General features: G+C 56.5%; 1 protein-coding gene across 13 annotated transcripts in view; it reads left to right on the top strand.

The window, feature by feature from the left end:
* Dgkz (diacylglycerol kinase zeta) overlaps positions 1-21,711 on the top strand; it is a 41,791-nt gene that overhangs the window by 17,960 nt on the left and 2,120 nt on the right. For 5 of the 13 annotated variants that reach the window (XM_027936418.2, XM_071616253.1, XM_071616254.1 and 2 more), the window contains exons 1-26: positions 10,689-11,431; positions 11,746-11,854; positions 12,163-12,258; positions 12,552-12,629; positions 13,676-13,732; positions 14,133-14,201; positions 15,031-15,102; positions 15,206-15,322; positions 15,415-15,486; positions 15,790-15,885; positions 16,150-16,232; positions 16,328-16,388; positions 16,484-16,597; positions 16,678-16,818; positions 17,344-17,422; positions 17,571-17,626; positions 17,754-17,816; positions 17,917-17,990; positions 18,073-18,184; positions 18,567-18,766; positions 19,214-19,314; positions 19,421-19,500; positions 19,585-19,654; positions 19,787-19,827; positions 20,350-20,489; positions 21,497-21,528. In XM_027936418.2, the coding sequence (XP_027792219.2) occupies positions 10,704-11,431; positions 11,746-11,854; positions 12,163-12,258; positions 12,552-12,629; positions 13,676-13,732; positions 14,133-14,201; positions 15,031-15,102; positions 15,206-15,322; positions 15,415-15,486; positions 15,790-15,885; positions 16,150-16,232; positions 16,328-16,388; positions 16,484-16,597; positions 16,678-16,818; positions 17,344-17,422; positions 17,571-17,626; positions 17,754-17,816; positions 17,917-17,990; positions 18,073-18,184; positions 18,567-18,766; positions 19,214-19,314; positions 19,421-19,500; positions 19,585-19,654; positions 19,787-19,827; positions 20,350-20,489; positions 21,497-21,528 (2,941 nt within the window). In that variant the 5' untranslated portion in view covers positions 10,689-10,703. Of the gene's footprint in view, positions 1-9,498; positions 11,432-11,745; positions 11,855-12,162; positions 12,259-12,551; positions 12,630-13,675; positions 13,733-14,132; positions 14,202-15,030; positions 15,103-15,205; positions 15,323-15,414; positions 15,487-15,789; positions 15,886-16,149; positions 16,233-16,327; positions 16,389-16,483; positions 16,598-16,677; positions 16,819-17,343; positions 17,423-17,570; positions 17,627-17,753; positions 17,817-17,916; positions 17,991-18,072; positions 18,185-18,566; positions 18,767-19,213; positions 19,315-19,420; positions 19,501-19,584; positions 19,655-19,786; positions 19,828-20,349; positions 20,490-21,496; positions 21,529-21,711 lie in introns of those variants that run through there. The other 8 variants (XM_071616255.1, XM_027936423.2, XM_027936425.3 and 5 more) reach the window with 5 other exon arrangements.

The following is a 21,711-nucleotide window of genomic DNA, read 5'->3' as shown; positions in this document are numbered from 1 at the left end:
TCTTGCGGGTTAACAGCTTGCTGTCTCTCCACCCCCCTTCCCCAACTTGCTGACATTTTACAGAGAGAGGCGGGGGTGGTTGTGAAAGGGGGCAAGCTGGTTCCTGCTCCCCCACCCACACAGACGCCCCACTGACACAACCTGCCACTGCCCACCCACCTCTGGAAGGCATCCCTTAGGGGGAGACCTGCCTTCCTGTCTGCCTGTTATGAGACAGTGACACACCATTGAAACTAGCTGGTGGGGGAGACCAAGGGCAACCCAGGGAGCTGATCTCCCTCTGAGAGTCCTTTTAAGAAATTATTTAAGAACCCTTTTTAAAGCATTAGATGTTTTGCAGTTAGAATACTGTACAGAATAATGAACTGCCCACCACTTATCTTGGTCAAATCTAACCATTCCACCCTATTAGCTTTAGGTAGAGATAGAGGCCAAGAGTCTTCCCCAGAGGAAACCAGAAGCCTCATTTGGGTGTTTGTTGTTCTGTTCCTGTTCTTAAAGTGTGACTAGTCAGTGTGCATCTCTACCAACATATAGTACTGTTTGTAATTATCAAGGTTTTCACCTTGATTTAAATAATTTCCTGGACATATTCTAAATTTGTTTCTCCCTGGCCATTGTTTTAGAGATTTGCCCATCTAAGACCCAAGCTCAAGGGAACCGGGCTTACCCTGCCGCTTACTTCCCTTGTCTTCTTCTGTTGGACATTCAGGAGGTTTGCAGTAGGCACCCCTGCGGGTAATCCTCCAGAGGCCATTCTGGCACCCTGCTCCTTATGTAGTCCGCCCACAGTGCTCGGTTACTGGTATGTGTGTCTTTAGCTTAGACAGATGTTGTCAAAGTGAGTTCCAAAGTGGTGGTCCTATGTATAGGCCTCTGGGGGCATTTAGTTCCTTTAAACTTCTGGTAAACTGAGGAAACGGTTACCATGACAACACTTTCTCTTTCAAGCATACAGCAATCCTGTGAGGAGAACAAGGTAGGCATTCACCTGGTTTATCAGAGGAGAGTGAGGCCCACACAGATGAAGAGGCTTAGCCTGAGGTGGTGCTGGTTAGCCTCAGAACCCCTCTGGATCTGTTTCCAAATCCACGTTGAAGACCTGAGTTGCCTGTGGCTCGGCGTTTAGGCACAGTTCCTAATCCAAACTCTGTGGATTGCGTGGACTCCTGGAGAGAAGGTGGACTCTGGGTGCTGATAGCTGAGCTACAATCTTCCAGGTAGTGAGGGAGGCCCCTTTGGGATGGGAGCCACTGCCCACTCCGATTCTCCACGGCTTTCTTTATGAGACCCAAACAGCAGGATTGGGTGACAGAAAGTCACAAAGCGGGGACAGCAGGGGCTGCCTTGGGTGCCTAGGGCTGGGCCTGAGGTTTCAGAAGGTTGGGGGGATGTTAAATCTTGAATGAGGGGTGAGGGGGGATGTTTTGCCTAGCAGATGGGGAATGGAGCTTGCTGCAGACACAGGAGAAGGTGAGGCGAGGGAACTAGTCACCAGAGACGGGGCGCTGTAACAAAGGGGCCCAGTTGGGAGACTCAGAGGAAGACATACTGGCCTTCCCTTGAGGGATCACTTTCAGTGCTGTCTTCAGGACACAGGACTCCACCCAGACCAGCAGCCTGTCTACCTAGTGCTAGCAGGAACACCTCAGGAGGAGGCCCTCAAGCCCTGATCCACGAGGCTGTGGGGACCGTTCACTTTCCCTCACTTCACTCTCAGGCCACACCCGGCACTTCTACACCCTGGGGATGCAATTACTAGCAGTACGATATCTCTGGGGCTCACGGTCTTGTGGGGGTGCAGACTCCCAAACCAGGACTGCTGGCCCAGAATAACTGAGAGAGGGCGTGGGAGCAGCTAACCCCCTGGGAGAGGGGGCTGGGGAGAACTTTCTGGCAGATCCAATATCTGAGCCAGCTCTTACAAGATGAGAGGGAAAGAAGAGGCAAAATTCGGTAAGCAGAAGAGCAGACTCATATTCCAGTATAGAGATTTCAGGTGCTAAGCGCAGAGGCATGTACCGTGTGACAAAAGCGTTTAGAGGTAGAGGTCTGGACCTTGGAGCACACTGTAGGGTTCACACCCCAGCTCTGCTGCCTCTAGCTGCGTGGCCTCTAGCAGGTCACTTAACCACCGTGTGCCTGTGCCTCAGTTTTCTTACCCATAATCGGAGGACACGGGTAATAGGGATAACCATTAATTAATTTTATAGGATGAGTAGATCAATATTTGTAGAAAATTTAGAGGCATGTAGTGGCTGAGTGAGGTATGTTTTTGTCAAATAAAACAGACAACATAGGAAATAGCTGGGGGGCTATTGGCAGTGGGGAGCCAGCGATACTAATGAGTGCCTTCAAATGAGTTCTGGGGGCAGCAGGAGGACGGCTGGAGAAGAGGTGCTAAAAGGATGAGTCAGTTTCTCCTGCTCATTCCACATGCCTCTGTCCCAGACCTGGCAGGGGCCAGGCCCTGAGACAAGGCCCCAGGACATGAAGGAGAAGAGACTGGGGACATTTCCTTAAGGAGCTCAGTTAGAATCCTGGCCCAGCCCCCAAGCATCTGAGGCAGTCAGCCCTTCTTCTCCCCTCCTTGCTCACCCCCACCTTGTGACTTTGTGTCACCCAATCCTGCTGTCCAGGTTTCATAAGGGAAACCATGGAGAACATGGAGTGGGCGATGGCTCCCAGCCCAGAAAGGGGCCTTCAGCTGTCGTTCCGATCTCCTGGAAAGGCGAGGAAGGTAGCCACGAAAACAAAGGCTGTTACCATCCCCTTGTACCCAACAAAGAGAAGTGGCCTGGGCCTGTGGCCAGCCCTTGGGTGCGGTACCCAGGGGAGGAAGCCCTTCTCTTCCCTGAAGGCTGTGGCCCCTCCTCCACGGAATTCCCTGTTCCTTCCTCCTGAGCTGAAGAGCAGTAAACACCAACTGACTGTCCGGCCTGTGCTGGTGTGCCCAGTGGGCCAAGGCCCAGCCCCTAGGAACTTGTGGTCTGATGGAGGAAGGAGGTGTGGGCCTGGAAGAAGCAGGCTTTCCAGGGCTCCGGTGGCACAGCAGCCAAATGGCTGATGTGAAGGCCTGGGCGTGCCTCGGCTGGTGGCTGGAGCAGCTGCAAGCAGTGGAGCTTTTGAGAGCCTGTGGGGAGGGAGGCCCGGATTCAGAAAGAAGGTGTGCCGGGTATGGGGCACCATTTTTATTTGAGCACCTGACAGACAAGCTAGTCAAACTTGGGTATCTGGCAGACATTTTCTCAAAAATGAATGAAGAGAGCCTGTCACTTGGAAAATAGTGAGCCGGACAGCCAGACTGGACAGAAGATGGTTGGCTTGGTTAGAACCAAGGGCTTGTGTCATGGCCAAGGAGACTGAGTTAGTACCACATCGCAGAAGCCACTTTGGCCAGGCTGGAGGATTTAGAACCCACTGTGAATCAGCAGGTAGTAAAGTATGGTCCTCGAGTGTTTTGGGGGTTGATGAGGGAACAAGGTGTACAGAACTGTTCTGGTTCACAATTGGCTGTCCTAGGTGCACCTGACCTGATGTTGCGGAAGCCTTGGGGGTGCAGCTGCTGGAGTCTTCACACCCATCCCAACCCCCCCACACACACACACACACATATCACTGCACCCACTCCATACTCTCAGGTTTTTTTGTTGTTTTTTTTTAAAGTAGTAAAAATCGCCGGGTTCAATGGCACATACCTGTAATCTCAGCAACTTGGGAGGTTGAGGCAGGACAGTTGCAAATTCGAGGCCAGCCTCAGCCACTCAGCGAGACCCCGTTTCAAAATACAAGTGGCCGGGACGAAGCTCAGTGGTAAAGTACCCCTGGACTCAATCCCCAGTGCCACATAACAAAGAAGTTAAAATTACTAGCTTTATTAAGTCAAGACCCTGAGCGTTTGTCTTTTTAATATCCTGGGTGAGGAACTATGGAGCAAGCAAGACGAGGCACTTTTGCTGCTGCCGAGCCTTGGTAAGGAGGAGCGCTAGGCCGCCACGTCGCAAGCTGCACCCATCACTTTTTTTTAAGGAGCACCATTTTTACTTGAGCACCTGACAGACAAGCTAGTCAAACTTGGGTATGTGGCAGACATTTTCTCAAAAATGAATGAAGTGAGCCTGTCACTTGGAAAATAGTATCAGTATTTGTTGCCAGTGAGAAAATTTGAGCTTTTGAACAGAGATGAGGTTTTTGGAAACCTTGTATCCACCTTCTAGATACAGATAACTTCCCAGGACTTAAAACTTTATGATGAGATCAGTAGTGATAGCAAATGTGATCTTTTGATATTGTCTGATGAAATGTGTCAACATCTGGAAGACCTGCATAGCCCAGGAAATTAATATTCTCCAGTGACCACGCTTGATGTTACAAAGTTCACATTGCAAGATAGCCCAGGCCTGGTGGTGTGACCCATAGCCCCAGCCACTCTGGAGGAAGAGGCTGGAGGATAGCTTGAGCTCAGGAGTTCAAGACCAGCCTGGGCAACATTGTCTCAAACAACCTGCAAGATAGTCCCAGAAAAAGTTCATTAATATGCTCTCAGATTCTACCCTTCAACAAACCTTTAGCAAACTATTACTTGTCATATTTGGTGTAGAAGCTAAGAAGAATGTTTGTAGCTACTGAAAAGGCTGGTAAACTATTCCTTCCTTTTCTAATTACACGTCAGTGTGAGTTCTCCTCTTGTGCTTCAACCAGAGCAACCTGTGGTAATAGACAGCTGCAGGAATAGATGTTGCCCGAGAACCCAGCTGCCTTCTGGTAAGCCGACATGAGAAGAGGGTTGCAAAAACATGTAACAGTGCCACTCTTTTAGCTAATATTTTTGTTTTAGAAAGTGTAGTTTATTTTCATAAGCATGTTATCAAGGTTAACGTGATGAGATTCTTGTTTTTAAATGAGTTAATAAAATTTAAGACATTTCTCAGTTTTAACTCTGGATATGGTAAATTTTAATAGCTGCCCCCCCATCCCCGGCCCCCACAGGAAAAAAAAATTTTTTTAGAATCTTCAGTAATTTAAGAGTGGAAAGGGATCCAGAATCAGGACGTTTGCTGCCACTCTAGATCCTAGGGAGCCATAGCAGGACTGTGAACTGGAGGATGGCAGTCCAGGTAGGGTACGTGTGACACACCTGCCCTGTCCTGGGTGTCCTTTAGCTTGGCACAAGCAGGGGCGGTTCTGAAAGGCTTTCTTTGCAGTGCCAGAGGACACATGCTCTGGAATCCCCAGTCAGCCACCAGCACTTCTGGCCCCATATGTTCCTCAGGGACAGTAGGCCACCTGCAGGGAAACTGCTGTCTCCTGCATGATAATGCTGGTGAAGGAAGCTTTCCTAAGGCGTGAAACACTTCTCAGATATTTATTTTTGTGGTTGTTTTGTCTAGAGCTTAACTGCCTCGGACCCCAGAAAACCTGTCCATGGGACCCAGCACTGTTTTCTTGAAGGGGACTCTTGTTGGATCCCCACCTCTCCCTCCTTAGTTAGACCTTGTCCCTGAGCAGGCTGAGGCATGGCCTGGGCTCTGCAGGGAGGAGAGGCTATTGATGGGGCTGTCACGCAGCCTGGCTTCCAGACTTGGGGAAGAGGAGCCAGGAGGCAAGGCTCGTGCGCCTTTTGTGCCACCGGGTGCCACCCGCCTACCCACCGCCTGCCTGCTGCAGGGCCTGGAGCCGCCGCTGGGAGAGGAAGTGCAGTCGGTTACCAATTGGGCTATTTTCATAACGGCTGTCACAGGCTAGGGGGAGGAGGGTGGCGAGGGGGAGGGGGCAGAGAAGCAGCCACTGCAGCTCGAGCTCCAAACTAGGACTTGCTCAGCGGAGGCCGGTGGCCCAGAGCCGGAGCCGGAGCCAGAGCCGCCCGGAGACCCCAGCCCCCACCTGCTTGCCCACCTCCCGCCTGCCACCCTGCCTTCCAGATCAGGTCAACGGGGCTCCCCTGACCCTTCCTTGCCTTCTGATCCCTCCCTTCTGTATTATCTGGGTGGGTCTGGAAGGGGTGGATCCGCACAGGCCCAGGCACCACTGTTCCTAGAGGAGGGACTTACCCTGTCAGGTCCCCAAAGCTGATGGAGAAGGAGAAGGTCTGGTGAAGCTCACACTCCTGCCCAAGCCAGGGTGGGCCCTGGAAGGTAAACGTCCTACTGGCCTGGGCCTCTCTTACTGTCCAGCCCTGGCCCCCTGGATCCCTGTGTGTGTTTGTGTTCCTTGTTTTGTTTTCTGCAGGGTCCTTTTAGTGAATGGAGGCCTGGGGAAGTCAGGACCCTGCCTCTCCCACTCCTGGGGATGTGCGGGCTCCCTTCCAGCTCTCCCACCTCCTCCGCTCCTACCAGGGCTGTGGGAGCCGAGCAGCCAGATGTGGCTTCTGGCCAGCAGCCCCCTGGGGAGGCAGCTGCAGGCCCTTTCTCTGGGGCTGCTGGAATAGGAGCATCATGCTCCATGCCTGGCTTCGCTGAGCAGGGGACTAGGGGCCCTGGCCACAGCATGGAATGGCCACTTTAGCTGGATCCCACCGAGTTCCTGTGCCAGTTCCTCTGGAGGCAGAGGAGGCCCCAGGGATCAGCCTGATGCCAGAGCCAAGGGCACTCTTCACAGCACGAGCAGACGCCCAGGTGGCACAGGCTGCCAGGTTCTGTTCCTCATGTGGTGAGTGGTAGCCACCCAGGCATGCCTGCTTCCCATTCTGGGATTCCACCCCCGCTGTGGACAGGAGACCCTATGAGGTGGCACAACCACAGGCTCTTGGTCTGTTTGGATGTGGGCCCCGCCATGCCCCTGCTCTGCCAGGTATCGTCTGGTACCTTATGTTCACCATTGCTTCAGAGCCACCCTGGGCCAACCTTGGGAACTAGGTGGCATGATCTCCATTTTACAGATGAGAAAATGGAGAATCAGACTAGTCAGCCACTCTAGGGTAGCAGTGGCAGATGCAGGGTTCCAATGTGCTTGGTCCTTCTCACTTGCTGCTGGCGTTAGGAGGTGGGCTTTCCGGAGGCCGGGATCCTCCCTGGCTGGAAGCTGAAGCACTGGGCCCCCCACCCCCGACCTCACTGCGCCTGCCTCAGCGCCACCGTTGCAGCCTCAGTCATCTTGAGCGCATGGTCAGACACCACTGCACCTGTCCCCAGGCGTCCTTGTGTTCCCACTGGCCTCCCGTCGTCAGGGCAGGGCTGGAGGTGGACAGGGGGCCCCATGAACCCTTTCCCTTCTTGTCTCCTTGGATGTGGCAGGTTTCTTCCAGGGTCCGGCAGGAAGCCAAGGGGCAGTCACTTTGCTGTGCTCTCAGTGTCAGAACCCTGTGGGGCTTCCTGCAGTGACCTTTACGTGTCCTGTGTGGTGTGTCTGAGGTGAGAAGAAGCTGCTGCTGGGGGCTGCGCCATGGGAGAGGCTCAGGCCCAGGCAGGGTTTCCAACAGGTCCAGGCTGGGCTTCTGGTGAGACCCAGAAGAAGCCTCTGCAGAGATAGGAAGTAAGGAGTCAGGCGACTGCTGACCAGAGGACAGAGGTTTCTATGGAGACCAGAGGAACAGGAAGCATGGGACCTGGGGGAGGGGAGAGTGGGAGCCCAGAGGTGTGGGTGCCTAGCAGGAGAGCTTGTCATAAACCCTGAGCCAGTCTCATGGTCTCCTCGGACAGACAGGGAAACTGAGGCTTGTGGCACGTGGTCGCGCAGTGCCGGCGCTGCCTGGCCTGCCTGGAGCCCCTCTTAGGCCTGCACCACTGGGTAGCTGAGGACTCTGCACACATGGGACCTGGCCTCCTGGCAGCATGTGGGGCTGGGTTCTTTAGGAGCACCTGTAAACTGTCTCCATGTTGTGATGGGGGTTCAGGCCACCTCTGCCTCCTGGCCTCCTGGCCCCTGTCATTAGTACAGGTCTGGGACAGCGAGCAGGGCTGGCCCTTACCACCACCCAGGGAGCACAGCAGCACCTCCCCCACCCACACTGTGGCCTTTTGTTTTCTGGGTGACACTAGCATCAGGCGGTGTGTCCGGGTGACTAATCTGCTCCAGGCTGGGCAGCTGTCACAGGGCAGCCTGGGCAGATGGGTGGGGAAAGCTGACACCCTGGGGAGTGCCGGCAAGCCAGTGTCCTGGCAGCGGTGGTGGCTAGGCCTTCAGGAGCCTTCCCAGGACACAAAGCAGACCCCAGATCAGGCAGACCTGGGCACAGGTCCCAGCTCTGCCGCTGGCTGACTGGGTGACCGTGGGCATGTTACTGCACCTCTTCAAGCCATTTCCCTCATCTTGCGAAGGAGCTGCTGGTCCTGCTTCCTTCCCGGGGCTGCAGTAGGAATCAGATGAGGCAAGGGCTTACCCAGAGCCTGTCACTGTCACAGGACCAGAGCACATAGAATAGCTAGTATATCATTCCCTTCCTAACCCCTGAGTCCCCACCTCAGGGGCCAAGAGGAAAGACCCGATGCTTGTCCATCTGGGGTGCAGGGCTCACCCCCGGGTAGCGTAGGCTCCCACACTGGCTGCACGGGGATTGGCTGTGGACTTCGGGCGGCACCTCTCTGCACCGAGTTTCCTCAGCAGGAATACAGCACACAGTACCATTCCTCAGGGTTGCTGTGCTTTATAACATACGTGTGTCGAGGGTGCAGCACAGTGGGCAAGTGAGAGTTAGCTGAGATGATGCCAGTTTTAGGAAATCAGGGACACTGTGCCCAGGCCTGCTCTCCTATCCCTGGGCTCACCTCCTGCTCGGTCCATCTGGTTTGAGGGGACCGCCTTTGGGGGTGAGAGCTCTGTTTTGCACCCGCCTGTCTTGAACACTGCTTCTTCAGGCACAGCAGCCTCGCTCTCTGATGGCGCTGGAGCTCAGAGCCTTCTGCCCACTGGCCCTCTGCTATCACCCTGCATAGGTCGTGAAGCTGCCTGCGAGACCACAGGGCAGCAACAGGGCAAGGACCGGGAGGCACTAGGGGTGCAGCCATCCTCTCTGGCCCTGCTCCCTCCTGCCCACCGCTGGTCTAGGGCACACCCCCATATCCGACTTCAGCCAGACCCTCGGTGGGCAGAAGTCTTTTCTCCTGTCAGCCTAGGCAACATCATTTCATGGCTGTGACTTGCACTCTGTGGCTACTGGGGACTAGGCTGTCCTACCCCCATGGACTTCTCCCCAGGCTCAGGGCCCAGGGCCCAGAAGATAGGGGTGCTCTGGAAGCATCACCACCCTGAGCTGTACCAACTTCACACCCTCCTCAAAAGTTAGGAGGCTGGGTATGGTGGTGCACACCTGTACTACAGCACCTGAGGAGGCTGAAGCAGGAGGATCACAAGTTCAAGGCTAGCCTTAGCAACTTAGGTGGACCCTGTCCCAAAATAGAAAATAAAAAGGCTGGGGATGTGGCTCTGTGGTTAAATACCCCTAGATTCAATCCTTGGTGCCCTCCCCCCCCCAAAAAAAAAAAAAGAAGTGTGGGCACAAGAACCGGCTGCCAGTGGCCTGAGGAGGAGGGCTGACAAAAGGAGCCCAGCTCAGAACAGCATGAGTGTGGCCGTGGGGTGCAGGATTGTGTCAGGAGCCTCTGCCTCCTTGCAGGAGGGAGCTCTGGGAAGCTGGTGCTTGGAATTGTGGGTCGTGGGGCTTCTAGAGCAGGCTTCCTCGGCAGCAGTACTGGCAGGGTTTCCAGGCATGGCGCATGGAGTGTCGTATCTGCCCCTTCAGAAAGGTGGAGATAGAGTCATTGGGAACAAGAAAGTTCTTAGAGACAAAGGTGTGCACACATGTCGGTCCAGGAGGCTTTTCTTTTGGCCCAAGCCTCTTACTTCCAACCCCTGAGTGAAGACAGTGTGGCTTTCCCTGAGGGGCTGACATTCCTGTTTTCTAAGGCCTCATTTCCCCAGGGTCTCTGATTCCTGAACCAGAGTCATAGGTCTGTGTTCCTAGGTGCCACCCTCACTTGGGCTGACCCCAGGGCTGGGGTTAAGAGTTCTGGGGTCTTATCAGGACTGAATTCCTTTGCGGGGTGCCTTGTGTTATAATCATTGCTTGATTTGGGCCCTGTTCCAGCAGGGGACCCAGCCTGTTCCACATTCAGGGCAAAGCAAAGGCTGGCTGTGTGTGGTGGTGCGTACCTGTAGCTTCCCCAGTTCAGGAAGCTGAGGCAGGAGGATGGCAAGTTTGAGGCCAATGTGGACAACTCAGCAAGACCCTGTCTCAAAAAATGTAAAGGGCTGGGGATGTGGCTCAGTGGTCGAGCACCTCTGGTTCCGTCCCCAGTACTGGAAAAAACAGATAGAAAAGGCCAAAAAAGGCTGCTCAAGAAGGAAAGGCCCCGGGCCCCACAGCCTGCCTGTGCCCGCTCAGACTCCCAGTTTTTCTTTTCTTTTCCACCACCTTCTGGCAAAGGGATGAGGCCCTTTAGGTCCTGGGCTTTATGGATTCTGGTGCCTGGGCAGTGGAAGCCCCTTTTCCCTAGGACTTCAGAGACAGTCTGGGGTACAGCTGGGGAGAACGTCCTTGCCCCAGTAGCTGTAAACATGGGTTCCTCTGTGTACCCTCCCTGTACCCTCAAACACTCTACTCATGGAAGCCAAAGGCCAAGGTTATCCTTACCCTTAACTCCAGTGTCCCTTCTCTGTTCATGGGGCATGGGCTGTGAAAGGGCTCCTGGGCACAGACTGGCCACAGCCTGGCTGAGTTCCTGATGTTCCTGGTCTCTGTGCTCAACAGCCACCAGCCTGCCCCTCGCATGGAGACCTTCTTTAGGAGACATTTCCAGCGGAAGGCACCAGGCCCTGGAGCAGGGCAGCGGCGGCCCAGCGGTGTGGGGCTGCTCACGGGCAAGGCCCGGCGTCGCTCCCCTGCAGGGCAGGCCTCCTCCATGCTGGCCCAGCGGAGGCGCTCCAGTGCACAGCCCCAGGGCTGCCTCCTGGGCTGCGGGGTGGGCACCCAGGGAACCAGCCGCCGTCGCTCCAGCACCGCGCCCCCTGCCTGCAATCCCCGCTTTGTTGTGGAATCCGTGCCCACCCCTCCGCCTGCCACCGTTGGGGCTCAGCTTCTGGGTGCACCTCTGCTCTTGGCTGGGCTTGTGGGCATGAAAGAGGAGGAGGAGGGTGTCCAGGAGGAGAATGTGACTGCCGGGGCATCAAGTGCCACCCAGCCGGGCACCAGGACACCTCCCAACACTGCAGGCACCCGGCTGCTGCCAACCCTGCCCCGATGCCTGCGTCGAGCCTCCTCCCACCTGCTCCCTGCTGATGTGGTGTATGATCATGCCCTCTGGGGCCTGCATGGCCACTATCGTCGCCTCAGCCAACAGCGGCCCTCTGGCCAGCACCCTGGCCCTGGGGGCCGAAGAGCCTCAGGCACCATGGTGGGCGCCATGATCCCTGCCCGGGTGCGCCCGCTGACCCGCAGGCGCCAGGTAGCCCTGCGGCGCAAGTCGGCAGGACCCCAGGCCTGGAGCACCCTGCTTGTGTAGGTATAGCTGCAGCAGGGGGGCCGTGCTGCAGCCTCTGAGGGGCTGGCTAGGGGTGCAGGCCTCAGAGCTCTGCCTGGCCCCTCTGGGCAGTGCCTGAAGCCAGCTCACCCAACAAAGCTATGAAAAGGGCTGAGATGCCCACAGGGAGCCTCAGTGCCTGGGCTGCTATGGGATCCTCTCCTTTCCCTCCTGTCCCAGTCTTGGCCTCGGTGGAGGCCACATGAGGGCAGAGATCCCAGGTGGCGGGAAGGAAGTAGAATCAGCAAGTGCACAACTGGCCCTAGAGCCTCAGCTGTCCCCCTTTTTGTAGGAAAGCTATCACCAAGTCGGGCCTCCAACACCTGGCACCCCCTCCCCCAACTCCTGGGGCCCTGTGTGGCGAGGCCGAGAGGCAGATCCGGAGCACTGTGGACTGGAGTGTGAGTAGCTGGGTACTGGGAGAGGCGTGTACCTGAACACCACAGGCATCGGTCCCCCTGGGCTCTGGGACCTGGGAGCAGCCCAGGCCTAGAGATCCTCTGAGCAACTGAGAGAGGAGCCCTGGGCCAGTGGAGTTTGGCAGACTTCCTGGGGGTGGCTTTCCTTGAGCCAGACCTAAGTAGTAGTGAGTGGGAAAAACAGGAAAATAGATTGTGGTAACTGGAACAGGTTTGTCTTGTGAGATGGTGCTGCTGGTGGGCAGGGGAAGCTGCAGGTATGCACTGAGGATGTTCATCCCGTGGTCTAGGAGTCAGCAACATATGGGGAACACATCTGGTTTGAGACCAACGTGTCGGGGGACTTCTGCTATGTTGGGGAGCAGTACTGCGTAGCCAAGATGCTGGTGAGTGAGCACTGCAGGGCTTGCTGCCCCCTGGCGGTGAGGCAGGGTCTAGACGCCTGCCGGCCAACCTCTGCAGGTTCCCAAAGGTGAACACAAGCTCTCACCTGAGCAATCCTGCTTGGGCTGCCCAGGAGCGGGAGAAATGGGCTTTGCCCTGAGGCTGGATGCTGGGGCTTGAGATCCTGAAGCACAGAGAGCTGTGCTGGGGCAGGTGCAGAAAACTGCTTGCCCTGAGGCAGTGTCTGGGATGGAGTTACCTGGTGCCTCAGGGGCCCTCTCTTTCTGTCTTGCAGCAGAAATCTGTATCCAGGAGAAAATGTGCAGCCTGCAAGATTGTGGTGCACACCCCCTGCATTGAGCAGCTGGAGAAGGTGAGTGTGGCCACTCAGCCTCCCTTTTGTGTGTGGAAGCACATACACTTGTATATCTGCATACAGATGTGTGCATTACACAAACATCACCTGGGTTACACAGCTTGTGTGGTAGTGAAGACTCAAGGACCCTGGAGCCAAAAATGCCTGCATTTGAATCCTGCCTCCCCCCATTTATTAGCTGTTGTACCCAGTGCCTTGAATACCTGGCATACAGTGGGGTTTGTTGTATATGACTCAACAGCATGAAGTGACAACGGTATTGTACCGTTCTATCTTGTCCCAGCTAACAAATAGAAGAGGCCATGGAATGTGCTAAAGCCTGCCCCTGTCCTCTACATTCTGCTTGTTCAGAGACCTTTCTCCCAAGGACCATTGGGCACCATGTGTCTGCCGCTGGGGGCATGTCTGGGCAGTGGTGGGGGGAAGGGAACACTGGCGAGTGGGCCCATCAAGGTAGGTGGGGTGGATGAGGCTCCCCAGCCTGCAGAAGCCAGGCCAGCACTCGGGAGAGTGTGTAGGACTAGGAGCGGCATGAGCAAGGCCCACGCGGCTGCTTCCCTTGGCCCAGGAATTGCAGAGCCTCCCTAGAGCCTCCCAAGAATTGCAGAGACTCTTCTGAGGCTGCAGCAGGGACAGTTAGGAAAAGAGGAGTAGAAACAGCCCTAGGCACTGCAGCCCCATTGACAAAGGTGGAAATTGAACCTGGGTTCACCCCATTAGCTAAGGGTCTCTAGGGACTGCTCAACAGAGCTGTGAGCAGCAGGATGGGGTTCCTGCATTCACCTAGGTCTGGAGTGCCAGAGGGTGGGAAGAGTAGAAAAATGAGTAAACCATGGTCCCTGTTTAGTAGGAGAGGGCATGAAATGCTCAGCCTCTTCATCCCAGAATCCTGGGCAGAGGAAGGAAAGATCCCTTCTGGTCAGTGGGCATGTTCCAAAGGTTACTGGGGTAATCTGGGGCTCCCGCTACCTTTGATGGTGACTCTGGATGACCACGTCGAAAGGAGATTCTGACATTTTGGTGGTCATTGCAATGTCTCACAGATAAATTTCCGCTGTAAGCCATCCTTCCGGGAATCTGGTTCCAGGAATGTCCGTGAGGTATGTGTGCACTGTGCTTAGGGTCAGGGAGGCCCCAGGTTCCTGAGGGATTTCTCTGCAGTGCTTCCAGAGTGCCACTAGGGGGCTCAGCTCCTTCTAGGCAGCTTGGGGTCTGGGCAGGTCCTGGGATGAGGCTCTGAGTCTCCCAAGGCCAGGCCTGACTGGCGCTGCCTGAGAGAGCTGGGCATCGCGTGCCTCTCTGTGCCTCCCAGCTCTCTCTTTCCCTCCTAAGAATCTCAGTCTTCCCTCCAGGCCACAGACAGAAGTCTTCACATGCAAGACTGCAGAGAGCCCCGTAGCCCCCAGCCCTCACCATGAGACATTGAGGGGCCTAGGCCGTGCTCAGGGTCAGCCCTAATGCACCCCTCCAGTGATATTTTTCTCCCCCCTCCTCCCCCAGCCAACCTTCGTACGGCACCACTGGGTGCACAGGCGACGCCAGGATGGCAAGTGTCGGCACTGTGGGAAGGTGAGGGTCCTGCCTAAGATTGCTATCTGCCTACTGCCCATGGACCCTGTGTGTTCAGCATGGCCTGGCCCCACCAGCTGTGGCCCCAGAGTGCAGACTCCCCAGCTGGCTCTAAGCCTGGCTGTGGCCACTTAGTCTGCAAACACCCTTGCCACACTCTTGGTCTCTGGGCTAAGGAAAGTTTCCTTCTAATGTGGTAGGTCTAGCCTGTTTTGAACTTGGGGGAGGGAATTCTTTGAGAACCATGTAGACTTTTTCATTCATTAACTCAGCAGATATTTATTGTGTAAATATTGCACGCCAAGCCCTGAGCTGGGCATCGGGTTCCTGCCCCCGAGGGGAACATGGCTGAAGACGGACTGCAGAGCATCTTCCCCAGCACAGCCCGCAGTTGTTTTGTTCACTTTCTTTTTGCCTCTTGTCTGTCTCCTTCAGCAAGTGCAGGCTCTCAGAGGTGTAGGGGCTCGTTCCTCCATTTAGGCTTTGTTAATGTTTTGTGGAGGGGAGAGGGAGTGAATGCCGTGGGTACCGCAGGAGGCTGTGCAGCACTTCGGGGGCCCAGCCAGCTCTGGAGGCAGGAAGGAGGGGAACCCAGAGTTGGGCAGTGGTTGGCCCTTAGATCCTCAAGAACACATGTGCACCCAGACTTTGCAGTTAGCTCTAGTCATGGGCCCCTAGCTAAGCATCCCTGCCCTTGAGGCTTATTGTGTATTTGGGGCTTTTTTCTTCTGCGCTAAGTTTCCCTGTGTGGAGAGAGGTTGGCAGCAGAAGTGGGTCAGGGGCTATGCTTTAGGTCACCCTGTGCCCCAGCCTCCTTGTCCACCCTCAGGGCTTCCAGCAGAAGTTTACCTTTCACAGCAAGGAGATCGTGGCCATCAGCTGCTCCTGGTGCAAGCAAGCGGTAAGAGGTGACCCCACCCCATGGGCCTATGCCACACAGTGCTGAGCTTGGGTCCCAGGACTCAGCCTGGCCCAGCTCAGCCTGGCCCGTCGCTCCCCTCCAGTACCACAGCAAGGTCTCCTGCTTCATGCTGCAACAGATCGAGGAGCCCTGCTCCCTGGGGGTCCACGCAGCCGTGGTCATCCCACCCACCTGGATCCTCCGTGCTCGGAGGCCCCAGGTGAGTCCTTCCCACACCCTTGGCATCTCCCACACTCTTGCCAGACAAGCCAACTCGCCCTCCTGGTCACCAACACCCCATTTTCCTTGCAGAATACCCTCAAGGCCAGCAAGAAGAAAAAGAGAGCATCCTTTAAGAGGAAGTCCAGCAAGAAAGGGCCTGAGGTTAGATAAGGGGCTGGTGGGAGGGACGAGTTGGGGGCCAGAAAAGGGGAGTCTGTTTCTTGGGATCTGGAGCCCCTGAGCCTGATGTTGCCAGCTCAGCCTTCAGCAGGTCAGTTAGGGCCTACAGGCCTGATGAGGGCAGAAGATGGCTCCAGTTTTCCCCATGGCCAGGTTCCCCATGAAGTCTGACCTAGTTGGTACCTGAGGGTGTGGTGTGGGATGGGGTGTCATCCAGGGATCTGCTGAGGATGAGGGTAGGGTCTCCAGGGCAGGAAAGAGCCTCAGGAACTGTGTGTCTCCAAGGAGGGCCGCTGGAGACCCTTCATCATCAGGCCGACCCCTTCACCTCTCATGAAGCCCCTGCTGGTGTTTGTGAACCCCAAGAGTGGGGGCAACCAGGTGAGCACAGCTTTCCTCTAGAGAGATTTCCATAAGGGTTGGGGTCACTCCCATCTACCAGTTGTTCCAGCGTCCATTTCAGGCTTCCAACCCTGGCCCTCTACCTCAGGGATCCTAAGAAAAGCCATCTCTGTCCCTCACCCCTGCTGAGCCTGGTTCCACAGTCACATCCTTTTCCCTGTGCTTCTTTTCCCCACTTCACCCCGACTGCTTCCTCCTGTCCCCCTCATCCCTTCTACAACACTTGGCTCCCTGTCCCCCCAGGGCGCTAAGATCATCCAGTCCTTCCTCTGGTATCTCAATCCTCGACAAGTCTTTGACCTGAGCCAGGGAGGGCCCAAGGAGGCGTAAGTCCTTGCCCAGGTTCCGTGGGGAGTGGCAGGGGCTTGCCTGGCTCTGGGGCGTGGCACACATCCTGACTCCATTCTGTCCCCCCGCCCAGACTGGAAATGTACCGCAAAGTGCACAACCTGCGGATCCTGGCGTGCGGGGGCGATGGCACGGTGGGTTCAGTGTGGTGGGTTCTCCCGGGGCCTGGATGGGGCCTGCGGTGCTGTCCCCTGCCAAGCCCAGACTTTTGGGACTTTGCCCTCTCCAGGTTGGCTGGATTCTCTCCACCCTGGACCAGCTGCGCTTAAAACCTCCGCCCCCTGTTGCCATCTTGCCTCTGGGTACTGGCAACGACTTGGCCCGCACCCTCAACTGGGGCGGGGTAAGCAACTCTGGGAGTGGGGAGTGGTCACGGGGGTCTCTAGCCACAGGAGAGGCTCAGTCCTTGCTTCCCTCCACCAGGGTTACACAGATGAGCCGGTATCAAAGATCCTCTCCCACGTAGAGGAGGGGAATGTGGTGCAGCTGGACCGCTGGGACCTCCGTGCAGAGCCCAACCCCGAGGCAGGGCCTGAGGAGCGAGATGAGGGGGCCACAGACCGGGTGAGTCAGCCAGGGCGGGACAGGGTCTGTGGTGTCTGAGATTCTCAGCAGATGGGGGCTGGGCCCCACTCTTCCACTGTTGCCTCTGAAAACTTAAACGAGTCTCTTCAGTTCTCCCAACTTCAACTTCTGTCTCTGTCCCAGGGGAATAATGGTCCTCAGCTCACGAGATAGCTTTTGTATTCATCCACCTGGCAAATATTTCTCAAGGCCTTGTTACGTGCCCAGCACTGTTCTAAGCAGACAAGACAGAGGCCCATGCCTGGAGCCCATGCTCTGTATGGTGTGTGGGGAGGTAGTGCTGTGGCATCCAGCAGGTGCTCATGGAAGCCTCCCGGGATCTGGGAGGGCAGGGCATGCCTTGTGACACAGTGCCAGGTGGGAAGCACTCAGGGAGGTTTCCCTGGACAGACAGCCTTTAGGAGCAGACAGAATGCTGAGCAAGTGTGAAGGCTGGACCAGGCTCGGGAAGGGGAGGCATTGGAGAGGCCCAGGTCTCTTTATGGTCCCTTGACCTTTTTCCAGCTGCCCCTGGATGTCTTCAACAACTACTTCAGCCTGGGTTTTGATGCCCACGTCACCCTGGAATTTCATGAGTCTCGAGGTTGGCAAAATTCTGAGGGCAACATGGGAGGTGGGAGCAGGGTGGGCGACAGGAGCATCTGGCTCCCCAGTAAAGCACACTCGCCCAGCCTCTCCCCACTTTAGCACCAGCAGGTTAACTGCCTGTCCCCCAATTTGTCTCTATCCAGAGGCCAATCCAGAAAAATTCAACAGTCGCTTTCGGAACAAGATGTTCTATGCCGGGGTGAGTCCAAGGTTGGCCAGCCCCCTACCTGCAATGCCCATCAGTGTCTGCCAGGCCACGGGAGCCCTGCTGCACAGAGGCAAGGGTGTTCCTTTCAGGAGATGGTGATACCCTCTGTCTCCCACAGACAGCTTTCTCTGACTTCCTGATGGGCAGCTCCAAGGACTTGGCCAAGCACATCCGAGTAGTGGTGAGCAGGGCTGAACCAGCAGGTGGAGTAGAGGGCCAAGCAGGGGAGGAGACCACCTGGGCACTCACATCCCCCGACGTTCCCCCCTGCCTCTCTACAGTGTGATGGAGTGGACCTGACCCCCAAGATCCAGGACCTGAAGCCCCAGTGCATTGTTTTCCTAAACATCCCCAGGTGAGGAGGTTGGGCTCTGGGTGGACCCTGCTCTCCTGTCCTGCAGAGACTGTGCCGAAGCCAGTCCATTGCCCTCCCTCAGGTACTGTGCTGGCACCATGCCCTGGGGCCACCCTGGGGAGCACCATGACTTCGAGCCCCAGCGGCATGACGACGGCTACCTCGAGGTCATTGGCTTCACCATGACATCACTGGTGAGTGGGCCTGGCTCTACCTGAACACTTCTCTGCCCACAGTTCCTGGGAGCATGGCCTGAAACTGGGGGTCACCCATGCTTCCCATGATTGGCCAGGGTTGAGGAGTTCACCTCACTTCCCTTCTCTGGCCCAGGGCTCACTGTCCCTTCTTCTCTCTGACTTGAGATGACTCTGAGCCTCTGTCCTCTTTCTGTCACTTGTCCTGATTGGGAAGTCACTCTCATTGCCTCCATCTCCTCCCTTCCCCTCTATTCTGCACTCTGTCTGGGGTCCCTGTCTCCTCTCTGCTCTCGTCAGAGCCTCTCTGGAAGGAGCAGAGCTCACCCCCTGCCTCCATCCCATCCTGGCACCACCTGACTGGAGCTTCCTGTACCCACAGGCAGCACTGCAGGTGGGTGGGCATGGCGAGCGGCTGACGCAGTGCCGAGAGGTGCTCCTCACCACGGCCAAGGCCATCCCGGTGCAGGTGGATGGCGAGCCCTGCAAGCTCGCAGCCTCACGCATTCGCATTGCCCTGCGCAACCAAGCCACCATGGTGCAGAAAGCCAAGCGGCGGAGTGCCACCCCTCTGCACAGCGAGTATGTCCCTGCCCTGCCACCATGCAACATGGGTCCTGAAGCCAGGCACAGGTCCTCGTTTTTTTTTTTTAGTTGTAGTTGGACACAATATGTTTATTTTATTTGCTTTTATGTGGTGCTGAGGATCGAACCCAGGGCCTCTTATGTGCTAGGCGAGTGCTCTACCGCTGGGCCACACCCCCAGCCCAATGGGCCCTCTTTTGATCTTTGGTTTCCCCACCTGTAAAAGGAGCTGGGAATGAGGCTCAGTGGTGGGATGTTTGCCTACCATGTACCAGGCCCTGGGTTTGATTTCCCAAAACCCACAAAAGGGGAGATCTAATAGTCCTTCTGCCCCAGGGAGCTGGGCAGGACATCCCTCCCAGCGCTTGGTTTGGTGCCTGGACCAGGGCTGGTACCCTGGGCAGGGCCCTTGCCGAGTCCCCTCTCACCAGCCCTGCCCCACAGCCAGCAGCCAGTACCAGAACAGCTGCGGATCCAGGTGAGCAGGGTCAGCATGCATGACTACGAGGCCCTGCACTACGACAAGGAACAGCTCAAGGAGGCCTGTGAGTGCCAGCAGGGCTGGGGACAGGGAGGGGTGAGGAGCTGCCAGGTCCCCTGGGGATGGACAGTGGGGACAGCCAACTGTTGATGGGCTGTTCTGTCCTCCAGCTGTGCCACTGGGCACCGTAGTGGTCCCTGGAGACAGTGACCTAGAGCTCTGCCGTGCCCACATTGAGAGGCTCCAGCAGGTAAGGAGGTACCACCTGCCCTGCGCTCCCCTCCCTCCCTACCCCAGCTCTGTTCCACCTTGACACTTGCTTCTTTCTCAACAGGAGCCTGATGGTGCTGGAGCCAAGTCCCCAACGTGCCAGAAACTGTCCTCCAAGTGGTGTTTCCTGGATGGTGAGTATGCCCTGAAGGGTCAGCTCCTAGCAGTACCACATTTGCTCTTATCTCTTGCCTGAGGGAGCCTGGGTTGGGCCCAGAGGACCTGGAGAAGGACCTCCCTTATCCTCAACATCTGTCTCTCCACAGCCACCACTGCCAGCCGCTTCTACAGGATCGATCGGGCCCAGGTGAGCCCTGCAGGCCTGCTCCGCTGCAGCTGGTCTCTGTACCACACGCCCCTCTCTCCAGGGAAGCCTTTCCTGTCAGTTCCACAGGCATACTGGCCTCTGTTCTCATGTCCCCTAGTCCACTTTCATGAGGCCATGACCAGGTGTGGGTGGCCCTATCCTCTAGGCTAGCGTGCATTGGAATGGTGCCAACAGAGAAGGGAGCTGGTGCACACAGGAAAGGTTTGCTGGCTGGCCTTGGAGCACAGAGCAGTCCAAAGAGATGGAAGAGAGTGGCCAGGGCCGGGCTACCTGGCTAGAGGATTGGCTGTGGGAAGTGGCTGTGGGCCTAGTGGGACTAGGTTTGGACGGCAGGGATGGAAAGGAGGCAGGGGGAAGATTGGCCGTCCCCAGCCTCCCTTTGCTGTTTATGCTTATATCAGAGGCTTCTCCAGGTTTGCTGCCCCTCAGCCTCCACCATCAGGTACCTGGAAGGCTAGGTGCCTTGGCCCTGACCCTGAGCTTTGACCTTCCCACCCACAGGAGCACCTCAACTATGTGACCGAGATCGCACAGGACGAGATTTATATCCTGGACCCTGAGCTGCTGGGGGCATCGGCCCGGCCTGACCTCCCAACCCCTACTTCCCCTCTCCCCAATTCCCCCTGCTCCCCTACGCCCCGGTGAGTGGCAAGGCCCCATCGCCTCCATTTCCCTTGCTTCGAATCTGTCTTCAGGCTGGCAGCTTCCAAATTCTTGCCTTCAGCCCCAGCTCCTCCAAGAGCAAGCACCAGTGCATACACCAGCTAGCTGCCTGCCCAGCCCCCTACCTGGTGACAAAATGGCATCAATCTGAACTTGGCCAGAGCCCAACTTGGAGCCCTCAGCCTCACAATTGTGGCCTCTCCCAGAGAGCAGCCTCATATCTACCCTGCTGCTCAGGCTCCCTCCTTGCTGCCTCAGCCCCTACCCATACCTGGCCTTCAGCAGGTCCCACAGTGCTCCCCCGCCACGGGAGCACTCCTTCTTGCCTCAGTGCCTGGCCCCCAGCTCTATGCCCCATGCCCTCTGGTGGCCCAGTCTCGTCTCGGGCTAAGATGCAGATCGCTACAAGCACTCTCCAGCCTAGAACCTTTCTTAGCATCCCCCAGTCATGGACCCTCCTGGGCCCCACTGCCTGGCTGCCCAGCAGCCTCCCCTGTCCCCCACCACAGTCCAGCCGCACTTGCTTCTTAGTGGCCTGAGGCTGGCCCAGCTTTGGACTTTTGTCCTTGCTGCCACACACTTGCTTTCTTCCCAGAACACCTGCCCCAATTTCAGTGTCAGCTTGGCTCTTGCCCCTCAGAGAGGTCTTTCCCAGGAATGCCATCTAAAGGCACCACTGTCCCTAAGGTGCTGCGGTCCCCCTGGCCACTCAGTCACATGACCCTGTCTGTATCGATAGCACTTCAAATTTCTTATTTATTGCTCGACTCGTGTGTGTCCCTACACTAGAATGTGAGCTCCGTGAGGGCAAGTTCTCCATCTGTCTTATTCCCTGCTGTATCCCTTGTGCCTAGACTAGCGCATGACATGCAGTAGGCACTCAATAAACTGTTGAAAGAATAAAGGACGCCACCCACTGGGCTAGGGAGGGCAGCCAGTTGGGCCTGGCTGAGCTGGGTCACATTTCATCCTGCTCTGTTTGTAGGTCACTGCAAGGGGACTCTGCACCCCCTCAAGGTGAGGCCTTTTCTCTCAGGGTCCCTCCCCTCTCCCCGGTCATAAGTGTGAGGCTCTGTGGGGGTGAGGCCCATAGCACCACACAAGGACAGCCTGAGCCCTACATGGTGACGTTTTTCCACAAGCCCAGCCCTCAGCAGCCTGGTCCTAGCAGGAGTGCCATTCTGTACAGTGATGCACACA

The sequence above is a fragment of the Marmota flaviventris genome, chromosome 9, assembly GCF_047511675.1.
Source record: "Marmota flaviventris isolate mMarFla1 chromosome 9, mMarFla1.hap1, whole genome shotgun sequence".
In the NCBI taxonomy this organism is placed as follows: Eukaryota; Metazoa; Chordata; class Mammalia; order Rodentia; family Sciuridae; genus Marmota; species Marmota flaviventris.
The sequence above is the reverse complement of the archived record's forward strand: the minus strand, read 5'-3'. Positions and strand labels throughout refer to the sequence as shown.